The following is a 12,164-nucleotide window of genomic DNA, read 5'->3' as shown; positions in this document are numbered from 1 at the left end:
ATGTTTATCTTTATATTGTTTTAAAGCTGCCACTTACGTATATGTGAGGAGTGTTAGGTGTGACCATTTAGTCATTATATCCCTTTGCTTTTAGGGGTCTTACTGAATACACCTAGGCGCTATTCTCTATTTTTTCACTTAAATCACTTATTACTGTCTAGCTGCCGGTTATTCCCTAGACCTTCCTTGCCATGTTAAAACACAGAGGCCTTGACAAAAGAAACAATCTGTGTCAAAAAATCTTTAATGAAGATAATCCTACAGCCCAACAGCCGGGCAAACAAACAGATGACATAGACGAACTATTTTGGGAAACAGAGAGATTATTGACCAAAGAAATTAAAAGCTGGTGGGAAATAAAAGGACTAGAACACTATATCGCAGCTAATAGAGTTCCAAGGGGTCTCCGGATACAAAAAAACCCCACTTTTGGGATTGAAGACCAGGAATTCATATCCAGTTGGGATAAAATCTTACACGAGTGTTCAACTAATTTAATGAAATTGATTATTTCTGAAAAATCCAAGACTCTCCAGAAATTGGAAGAGGAATTATTACTTAAAGAAACACTCTTGTTACCCCACAAAGATAAAGAAATTTTTAAGGCTAATGATCTGACCCTCACTAAGAAACTCGAAAAAATCGAAGAAGAAGTCATAAAAGGGAAGGAGAAAAAATTCCAACGAGATAAACAGGATTATCTCAACAATAGAATTAAGAATTGGAGTAGATTCACCACTAATAGAACGGAAAAAAATCCGATTTACCAAGACCCGAGACAGCGAGGCTGGAAAATCACACCACGCCAACCAAGATTAAGACAAAATCTGGGAATACAGAGAACTTATACACCACAACATAAGAAACTCAATATGGCCAACAGATTCACTGCCCTTCAGCGACAAGAGTCAAACAGTGACTCGGATTTTTTATCCCCCGATCCACACACCACCAACCTAGAGTCACAGAAGAAAACATTCTTTCGAGAACGGTTCAAGAAACCCTCACCAATAAAAAGGACCTTCGTAGAAGAAGAGGCACCCGAGGCAGCGGGCGGACAAAACGCGAAAAGAAAATACCAACAGAATTAGAAAATACGTCCAATGGAATTTTTAACCTCTCGCAACACAAACTTAATGAATCTGAAAAATCATTATTGAGTAAAGGACTGAAATTCGCACCATCAAACCAGATGAACAAGTTCAATACTTTTATAGACCTTAATAAATTTACTAGAAACCTCACACTGAAAAGACACTTTGCCAAAAAGGAAAACGACAAAAATCCTATCCCTGAATCAAAATCAGGCTTAAAAAGAAAATCAAAATATTATCCGCTAGAATCCAAAGGACACCATATTGCCATATTCCAAGATCTAGTGAAGAAAGACTTATGTGAGCAAGACCTTCCACCTATAAAACAGAACAATTTGAAGAATCATGAGAAGCAAGCCCTGAAAAACCTGAAGACAAATCCTGAAATTGTGATCAAGCAGGCCGATAAAGGAGGAGGAGTGGTCATTTTAGACAGATCAGCGTATGAGAAAGAAGCTATTCGTCTTCTAAGTGACATCAACTCCTATAAACAATTACTTCAAGACCCCACACAACAGTACACTGAGGATTTGAGAATCTTGTTGATACATTATCTACATTGCTCTGTCCTGGAAAAAGAAGAGTACCAGTTTTTGATGATAACATCCCCAATTATTCCAATTTTTTATTATCTTCCCAAGATACATAAAAACATGACAAATCCCCCGGGCAGACCAATTATCGCGGGCATTGACTCCCTAACCTCACATTTATCGGAATACATTGACCTCTTCTTGAAAAAATATGTAATTGAATTACCTTCCTATCTAAAGGACACCAACAGTGTACTGGAAACTACAAAAAATATCATCTGGAAAGATACTTACTTGTGGGTGACGATTGACGTAGAAAGTCTGTACACATGTATTGTACACGAAACTGGAATTACTGCTTGCAAAAAATTCCTGGACAGGGATACTAGTTTAAGTACGACACACAAAAAAGCTATTTGTGATTTTATCAGATTTATTCTGAGTCACAATTATTTTAAATTCAAAGAGTCCTTTTACCTACAAACACGTGGAACAGCCATGGGGACTATTTTTGCCCCCAGCTTTGCCAACCTTTTAATGGGCAGCTGGGAAGAAGAGAACATCTTCACGAATAATGCATTTGTCGACCAGTTGGTGATCTACAAAAGGTATATCGATGATATACTGATCATCTGGGAAGGAACAGACTCCTCATTCCTGGACTTTTTTCAGAAGATATCAGCTAACCAATTTAATCTGAAATTTACAGAAAAGCATAACAAAGAGAAAATCGAATTCCTGGATCTAATATTATCATCAAAAGAAACTAAAATCATCACGTGTAACTTCATAAAAAAGGTTGACACGAATAGCTACCTACACTTCAAAAGCTGTCACTAAAAAAATTGGAAACAAAACATTCCATATTCACAATTTTATCGGATTAAAAGAAACTGCAGCCAGAGGGAAGATGAGGACCACCAACTACAGCTGTATGCCAAGAGATTTGCTGAAAGGGAATATCCAGAAGAAATCATCTCAAAAGCCCTGGAAAAAACTAAGAAAAATTCAATACAGAATTCTCAAACTAAAAATAATCAGGTGCTTCAACGGCCATCCATCCCTTTTGTCACAACATACAGTTGTCATGAAACAGCCATTAAACAATCATTGAGCAAACATTGGAACATCCTTATGATGGATCCTATCCTCAAAGACATTCTTCCCTCTCAACCACATATTGTATATAGGAAAACTACTAACTTGAAGGAAATTCTAGCACCAAGTCTTCTGAAAACAACAAAACCAGTGTCGACATTGAAATGCCATGGAAGTTACAAATGCGGCAAATGCATAATCTGCAAATTAGTCCACAGAAACAGAAAAACTTTCTTCAACAGTGACAACACAAAAGAATATACTATTAAATCGTTCATCAATTGCAATTCCACTATGGTGATCTATTTATTGGAATGCACGTGCGGTCAGAGATATGTCGGAAAAACTAAAAGATGTTTGAAAATACGCATCCAAGAACATGTAAGAAACATAAAAAATAAAGTTTCAACGCACGTGATTTATAGACATTTTGAAGAAATGCACAACTCCAACCCCGATAACCTCACCTTTAAAGGTATTGAAAATGTGACCTTGGGTGAAAGGGGCGGAGACATCTTGAATAAATTGTCACAAAGAGAGATGTTTTGGATCTTCGAGCTGAATACTATGTCACCCCAAGGATTTAACGAGGGATTCGAAATTGCTCCTTTTCTTTAAATTCATCCTCACCTTCTAGCCACTCCCCCAATTTTCCCAACCCCCCCCCCTCCCCCCGGCTATTTTCCTTTATCACTTATATGGCACTTTATTACCACTAATTTTAAATCAACAATTATTCCATATTAATTAATTTATTATCACTATTTTTAAATGAACTATTAATAAGGATTATTCCTCACCAAATGAATATTTCATAAATATTTTATATATATATATTTAAGCGTCTATGAATATTTGCGTTCCAACATTTACAGATGAAATCCATCCATCAAAGATGGCCGTGCGTTCCAACAACAGGATGTGACGTCGGCGGAAATGAAATATCCGTTTTCTGCTTATCAGGCCGGAAGTGACGTCGCGTTACAACGATATTTGAAACCAGATTACTGAACAATGAACTGACAATGAACTTGTTTGGCATCTTTACTAATCATTGCGCCGTCTCCCCAGCATACTATGAACTGAACTGAGCATCACCGATAACGGAAGTGACGCGATGCGTTCCACAGCGCGAACCGGAAGTGACGTATTTGCGTTCCACACTCGGTTAAACTCCAGTCTAAAAACATTTGTTATATCTATAACAAACTCATTATGCTCTAACTAAGATATCCTCGCCATCTCCAGACTATAAAAGAGATTAGTTTTGAATCATTTTACTCCACTAAAAAAACCGGAGGAACTCACAGGAAGTGAGATCACTTCCTCACATGTGACCCCATTCCTTAGGATAAAAACCCCAGGACTCCCATAACATGTCATCCCCTTGAAGAAGTCCTCATTTCAGGACGAAACGCGTTGGGACAGGGACTGGATGCCCACCCCTTTCTGACTTCCTATCCGTGGACAGATAAGCCATGTTTTTATCTTACTTTCTGTACGTTTGATACCTGCATTCATGGATGAATTTTAATCCAATACCCATACCTGTGGACAGATAAGCCTATTATATTCTTTTATATTGTACGATTAATACCTGCACTTTCTATTTTTGAATCAGCTGCTATATATGTCCTTTTATTTTGTGTACTGTTTTATTTATATATGTGACCTGCATGTTCTGGCAGGAGTGTGTTCATTAAACTATTGTTTTTAACTAAACATAGTTTCTCCTTTTAAAATTGGAACCTGCACAGTTCCTATAAATTGTTTATTCTGAAAAACATCTGTGGAAATTTGAAAACAGTACACACTATGTTTATTTTATCTCTCCTTTACATGTGCTGTCTATAAGAGTCATCTACCAGAAATACCCGCAGCTAAGTTTATTATAATTTATCTGTTTTATTATCACAAATCTTTTTCACGAGGAGTGAGTCACCAACACTACCAGGCGCTTTTTTATACTTCATTTTTTAATGTTTATCTTTATATTGTTTTAAAGCTGCCACTTACGTATATGTGAGGAGTGTTAGGTGTGACCATTTAGTCATTATATCCCTTTGCTTTTAGGGGTCTTACTGAATACACCTAGGTGCTATTCTCTATTTTTTCACATATATATATATATATATGACTCCATACGTCAGGACCTCACATCCCACCAGACCAGCAACCAGCCACCTCCCATCCCTTGCCACCCCTCCCCTTCCCTCTTACCAACTCTGACATCTTTCTCCCATGTATCTGGCAAGGAAGTCATGGCCCTCATCTGTTCCTCTCCCCAACAACCTCCCCACTTGACCCAATCCCCTCCCACCTCCTCCGCTACCTCTCCCCTTCTGCCTGTTCCCATCTTGCCAAACTTCTCAATCTCTCCCTCTCATCAGGCACTGTCCCCTCTGCCTTCAAGCATGCTCTTGTCTCCCCTATTCTTAAAAAACCTACCCTTGATCCCAACACTCTCTCCAACTATCGACCCATATCTCTCCTCCCTTTTGCCTCCAAACTTCTTGAGCGTATATTGTCTATAATCGCCTCACTGCCTTTCTTTCCTCTCACTCACTGCTTGACCCATTCCAGTCTGGTTCTCCACTCCACTGAAACTGCCCAAAAGTCTGCAATGACCTCCATGCAGCCAAATCTAAGGGTCACTTCTCTCTGCTTATTCTTCTTGGCCTCTCTGCTGCTTTTGACAATCTGGACCGCCCTCTCCTTCTGCAAATCCTTCACTCTCTTGGTCTGCGTGATACTGCCCTCTCCTTGCTGTCCAACTTCCTCTCTGATCGTTCTTTCTCTGTCTCCTCTCATGATGCTACCTCCCCCCACTTCCACTAACTGTTGGTGTCCCCCAAGGCTTTGTTCTTGGTCCTCTCCTTTTCTCTCTCTATACGTCCTCTTTAGGTGAACTCATTTGTTCTTTAACTTTCAATACCACCTCTATGCTGGTGACACTCAAATCTACCTCTCCTTCCCTGATCTCTCCCCGCTCTCCTCACTGATACCTCCAACTGTCTTTCAGCTATCTCTTCCTGGATGTCCCAGCTCTTTCTTAAACTCAACATGTCTAAGACTGAGCTGATCATCTTCCCACCCTCCCACACAATCTCGCTTCCAACAATCTCATTATCCATTGATGGCATGACTATCTTCTCTAACCCCCAAGTACGCTGTTTTGACATAATCCTTGACTCCTCCCTCTCCTTCAATCCACTAATTCAGCACCTCTCACAAACCTGTCATTTTCATCTCAAAAACATTTCCAGGATCAGACCTTTTCTCACCCAGGATGCCACTAAGATCATTATTCACTCACTGATTATTTCCAGACTGGACTACTGTAATCTGTAATCCCCCTGACAATTACCTCTCTCCACTCCAATCTATCCTCAATGCTGCTGCCCAGCTCATTTTCCTCACCAAACGCACTGCATCCACCTCCCCTCTCCTACAAGCCCTTCACTGGCTTCCCTTCCCTTTCAGAATCCAATTCAAACTTCTCACACCCACTCCTCTCCCATTTAAATCTCTGACCTTGTCTCCCTTTACTCTCCCACCCGTCCTCTTCGCTCTGTTAATGCACACCGATTCTCCTGTCTTCTGATTACTTCCTCCCACTCCTATCTCCAAGATTTTTCACATGCTGCTCACTTACTCTGGAATTCTTTACCTCTCCCCCTCAGACTCTCCACCTCTCTACAAAACTTCAAACGGGCCCTTAAGAACCATTTCTTTACCAATCCCAGCCAAATCTCATCCTAACCCTCTGTTCCATGCTTTCTATGTACCCCATCTGTGTCACCCCTTTCTGTCTACCCTTCCCCTTAGAATGTAAGCTCTCACGAGAAGGACCCTCTTCCCTCATGTGCTTATCCTTTTCTTACTTTAATAATCCTCAACTGCCCAAATCCCGCAGTTTTTTGGCCACCTTGGAATTTATCTCTATGTCGTTTACTGGTTACCCTGTACTAGTCCTATATTGTCTTCCACTGTAAGTCACTGTTTTCCTGTTTTGATTATGTGCATATGTACTCTGTAAGTGGGTGTCATTCCAATAGCCGGCTCCGGAGTCCTCCTCTGGGGTGCAATCCCAGGATACATGGATGTCCAATACAACAGGCGACACTCAGAGACTTGTACTTAGCTGTAAACATGCATAAATACCCCATGGGGTGTGCTTTATTGTGGTGACGTTTCGGGGACTTCTCCCCTTCTTCAGACAAAGCTATGTGGCAAACAGTGACAATAAATAAGCAATACAACAGTGAACTTACCCCCTCCTCGTTTGCGTCAGCAGGTCCCTGGTCCCTCCGGCCGCCTTCCTGCAGCGAGCACTTCCGGACCGCGCTCCTCCCGTCACACCGGATTTGACGTTACTCGTCCGTCTCTGGGGACCATGGTAACCGGCTGAAAACAAAAGAGTATTACATTAAAACCTCACAGTGCATAGAAACATATTTAAGAGCAGAAGTTGCATACCTAAAGACACAACACCTGCATAGGATCAAATGACACCCTACCACTCCTAGCCTTTCATCAGTGCAAAACGTGCATACAAATTCAAAGTATAGTGCAATAACACTAATCATACAAACACAGTGTACTAATCTTTAAAAAAGAAATACATTTTAAAAAAGATGAAAAAGTTAAAAAACATTTTTAAAAGCCTTTGTGCAAACAAACATTTTCTAAAAAAGTCTCCAGTTTTGTAATAAATACATTTATGTGTAATGCTGCCATCTTGAGGCTGAATTTAATAACATATTTTATATCTTACTCAAAGGGGGATGTTCTCTCTATGACAGTTAACTCGGACTACCGCACCTGTGGTTAATTATTTCAAACAATCTTGTAAAACATGACAATCCTTTATGTACCTTGTTGGTAAACCAAGTTAACTTATAAAAAGTGGCTCAACGTTAATGATTTGTTCAGGCCTTTGGGGGCTACACAATCCAGACAGAAAATCCATCTGGATTCAAATTGTAATAATTTCCCCCTGTCACCTCCCCGCCGGGGTGCTGGGACATGGTCTATGGCCTTATATTTCAAGATGGTAAGATTATGTTTATATGTTTCAAAGTGGTGTGCAACTGGTTGTTCGCTGTTACCTGTGGTCAAAGCTGCTCTAATGGCTGATCTTTAATGTTGGGTAAATCGTACTTTAAATTAGCATTCTGTTTTTCCAACATAGAACAGACAGAGAGGAGGTGGTTGCAAATCCCCACCCCTAAATTCACTTCCGCACAATGAAACTTACCTGTAACCATCCCTGAACCTGGTAATAAGATTCAGAGAATTAGTCAAAAATGTTTGCAAACACATGTTTAGCTGCTGGCCAGCAGTCCTAACCTACATAATAGCAGTGCCCACATAGGGCCATGTAATTTGTCACAGTAGGCCTCATGATAAAGTCTATTACTAAAACACTTCCAGACAGAGAGCTAACTTACCCAGGAGCCACCCCCAGGATCTCCCATTGGCACTACAAGGAACAGCATGCCTTCCAAATGCTGCTCCCATTTAATGCCTCTTGCACACAAGCAGACAAACAATTTGGCAGTTGCTCAAACATACCTGGAGATAATAATATATCAGGTGCTGGAAGGGGGAGGGGTCACAGACAAACAACAGACAGAGAGCAGGGGGGTGCAAATCCCCACCCCTAAATTCCCTTCCGCACACTAAAAATTACCTGTAACCATCCCTGAATAAAATTCAGAGAATTAGTCACAAATGTTTGCAAACACATGTTTAGCTGCTGGCCACATCACGGCTTCTCCGATACAGCAGTCCTAACCTACATAATAGCAGTGCCCACATAGGGCCATGTGTTAGGTTCCTGGTGCTCAGAACAAGGGAGATGTTTATGAAGTGAGTCCAGAGCACCAGGACGTAACGCTGGGAAAGGGGAATGGAAAGGGAATAGCCCCTGGCATCCTTACTCTGTTGTATCACCCGTGCTATCAGAAATCCCCTGCAAGACTATGGTTGCTTGAGCCCATGGCAGCCGCGTTTGAAGGGCGGATTATGTCTGCCCAACTCCGATGCCCCCCGGTCTTAATGAGAGACAAAAGAAAATCCGAGGCAGGGTGATAACAAGGGTCCTCTGACTAAACAACCAGGCCAGGGGCTACAAGCTAACTAAAAACTAGAATATGTGCGGAAAAACCGCCAGGGAAAAGGACAACAAAGGAAATGCTGATCACACGCCGACACAATACCTTTGTGTACCGGCGGTGACAGCATAAGCAGAACCCTCTGCAAAACACCAGGGACAGAAATAATAACGGAATATAGCGGCCTAGGCCAACGGACGTGGCAGGGCCGCTACTCACGGAACCGGTACGAATACTGGCAAATGGACAGGAACTTCCAATGCTGCCGACACCGACTCACAGAACTGGAGGACAGGCAGAATCCCAAACGACAGACCGGTGGACACCAGGAAGCCAGGAACTCGACCAAGGACAGGCAAAGCCACTTGGACCTCGGGGCAGGAAAGCCTCACAGCAGGACACGGGATCAGACACAGGAATCGACACAGGGACTGACACAGGAATCAACACAGGAAGCAGCTAGTCAGATACTGCAATACAGGAGCTCATGGACTGGCAGGAACCAGCACAGACTTCAAGCAGACTGAAAAACCAAGAGATATCACCAGTATCTGCGAACTGCACTCAGCCAGCATATAACAGAGAGGCCTAATTAATAATCCCATGCAGCTGCCCTGTTGCATGATTCCAAACTGACAAGATGGAATTAGCAGCCAAGTGAGGCTGAACACATGGGAACAAGCTGCAATTGCACAGACTCACCAACGGCAGCAGACAAGAGTAATCTAAAACAGAGCAATGGGAAATCCTGGCATGCAAGACAACTAAATAAGCATAAAATACAGAACCAAAATGCAAAACAGGAATGAGCCACAGCCGTGGCTCATAACATTACCCCCCCCCCCCTTGAGGAGGGGTGAAAAGACCCCAAAATTCAGACTATCCAGAACAAGGGATACAAAAAAAAACCTGACACACTGGTCTAACAGACAAGAAAACAAAAACAAGCTGTAGCAACAACTTGTAACAGTGCCCTCCCCTTGATGGTGGCCACTGGACACAAGACAAGGGAAAAAAAAATATATATTTTTTTTTTATCAAGGCAAGAGTCAAAAATTATTTATTTTTCTTCTTCTTTTTACAAAGCTCTTTAGGTCTGATTAAGGTAATTCCCCAAACATTGTCTGAACTGATGGTACCACCCAGCAAGGCTGCGTTCAAATCAGAGACAGGTCTCTTACCCTTGGGAGCTGAACTTTCTGGTAAAGTACTATTATTAGAAGAAGAAGTCAGAAAAGCACATCCTGCAGTCAAAACAACGGGCTGATACTCTTGTGCTGAGTTTACAGCATTTGGTGGACTCTCAGCATATAAGACAGGTGACCTAGAGGAACCTGAACCAATTTCTTTGGAACCATATCTTTTAATAATTGCATCACTGAATGCTTGGGGATACTGAAGAATGGGATCTTCAGCTTTCATTAGGCTGGTCGCCCACTCAAAAGGCTCTCCTCTAAAAGAATAAATCAGATAGAGCCCAAGGTTCTCTGAAGTGATGCCCAGAAATGGTCTAGAAAACATAATAGTGTAATAGTGTTTGAAAAGCGCCAGAAATTGGGCTAAGTCTCCATCAAAGGTTATGGATGTTGAGATATCAACAGAGTCAGGATCTGTTTCCTTCTCATCTGACTGACTGGAGTGCTTTGCTAGGACCTGGTCACTATTGACCTTACTCGAGGCTGAGACTCTCTGAACCCCACCCGGGGCAGTAGCTTTCTGAACCCCACCTGGGGCAGTGACTTTCTGAACCCCACCTGGGGCAGTGACTTTCTGAACCCCACCCGGGGCAGTGACTTTCTGAACCCCACCCGGGGCAGTGACTTTCTGAACCCCACCCGGGGCAGTGACTTTCTGAACCCCACCCGGGGCAGTGACTTTCTGAACCCCACCAGGGGCAGTAACTTTCTGAACCCCACCCGGGGCAGTGACTTTCTGAACCCCACCCGGGGCAGTGGCCTCCGGGAACTCCGCTGGGGCAGTGGCCTCCGGGAACCCCGCTGGGGCAGTGGCCTCCGGGAACCCCGCTGGGGCAGTGGCCTCCGGGAACCCCGCTGGGGCTGTGGCCTCCGGGAACCCCGCTGGGGTCAGCACCTCGGATTCTTTTACTGGGACCGGGCCGTTGACCTCCCTGACTGGGATCGGGCCATCGACCTCCCTCTCTGAGTCGATAATTATCGAGAGTTCTCCCGGGACTATGACTTCCGGGACTTTTGCTGAAGCAATAACGTTCAGATCCTCCACTAATGCTATGCTTCTTAAGTTCTTTCCTGGGGAAGCGACTTCTAGACCCTTCTTTGGGGCTGCGTCTCTCGAGACCCCACTTGGGGATATTACTTCAAAGATCCCTTCTGGGGTTTTGCTTCTCGAGTTCCCTTCAAGAACTATGGTTTTAGATAACCTTTCTGGGGTTGCGCTCTTCAAGTCCCTACCTGGGGTAACAGCTTCTGAGACCCCTTCTGGTATGGACACCTGAACTACAATATTTGATGTCCCTCTATAAGCTTGGGCATCGGGTACCGTACCAGCACTCTGGGCATCGGGTACAGCACCAGCACTCTGGGCATCGGGTACCGCACCAGCACTCTGGGCATCGGGTACCGCACCAGCACTCTGGGCATCGGGTACCGCACCAGCACTCTGGGCATCGGGTACCGCACCAGGACCCTGGGCTACGGGCACCACTCCAGGAACCTGGGCATCGGGCACCACTCCAGGAACCTGGGCATCGGGCACCACTCCAGGAACCTGGGCATCGGGCACCAATCCAGGGGCTTGCAACTCAGCTTCCACAGGAACTTCAAGAGAGGAGAGAAACATTCTCTTTTGATTCCTGAACCTATAATGGGGCTCCCTTGCCCAAGGACCCCAATTATAGGACAGAGAGCTTTTTAGTGTGGGTTGTGTGACAAGTACCTCTGCCACAGTAGAGACAAGAGTAGGTCTTGTATCCTGACTCAACTTGGCCAGAGAGCAAGACTCGTCACCACACTTTAGCTTGCGCAACTCACAGGTCTGCAGATAGTGGCCTAAACCCCCACAATATAGGCACAGGTTTAAGTTTCTGCGACGCAGATGCTCCTCTTCTGAGAGCCTGGGCCGTAGAAAACTTTTAAACCTTTTCTCTTCAATTAAACCAGAGGATTCTCTTGTCACCATACTGTGAACAAGAGTCTCTTTAGAGATAGATGTACTCTCAATGACTTCTGGCAAGATGAGCAAGATTTTAGTCAGAAGGTTTTGCAGTTGCTATAAAGATTGCTGCAAAACTTCTAGTCGCTCAGGTTTCAGAGCACTGACAGCAGAGTTCAGGGCTGAGAGAG

General features: G+C 43.4%; 1 protein-coding gene across 1 annotated transcript in view; it reads right to left on the bottom strand.

Moving 5' to 3' along the window:
• Positions 1-12,164, bottom strand: part of LOC135057480 (nucleolin-like) — a 172,802-nt gene that overhangs the window by 28,561 nt on the left and 132,077 nt on the right. Inside the window, exon 6 of the mRNA XM_063963363.1 lies at positions 7,000-7,132. Coding sequence (XP_063819433.1) covers positions 7,000-7,132 — 133 coding nt within the window. The remainder of the gene's footprint in view (positions 1-6,999; positions 7,133-12,164) is intronic.

Source organism: Pseudophryne corroboree, chromosome 3 (genome assembly GCF_028390025.1).
Source record: "Pseudophryne corroboree isolate aPseCor3 chromosome 3, aPseCor3.hap2, whole genome shotgun sequence".
NCBI classification, from domain to species: Eukaryota; Metazoa; Chordata; class Amphibia; order Anura; family Myobatrachidae; genus Pseudophryne; species Pseudophryne corroboree.
The sequence above is the reverse complement of the archived record's forward strand: the minus strand, read 5'-3'. Positions and strand labels throughout refer to the sequence as shown.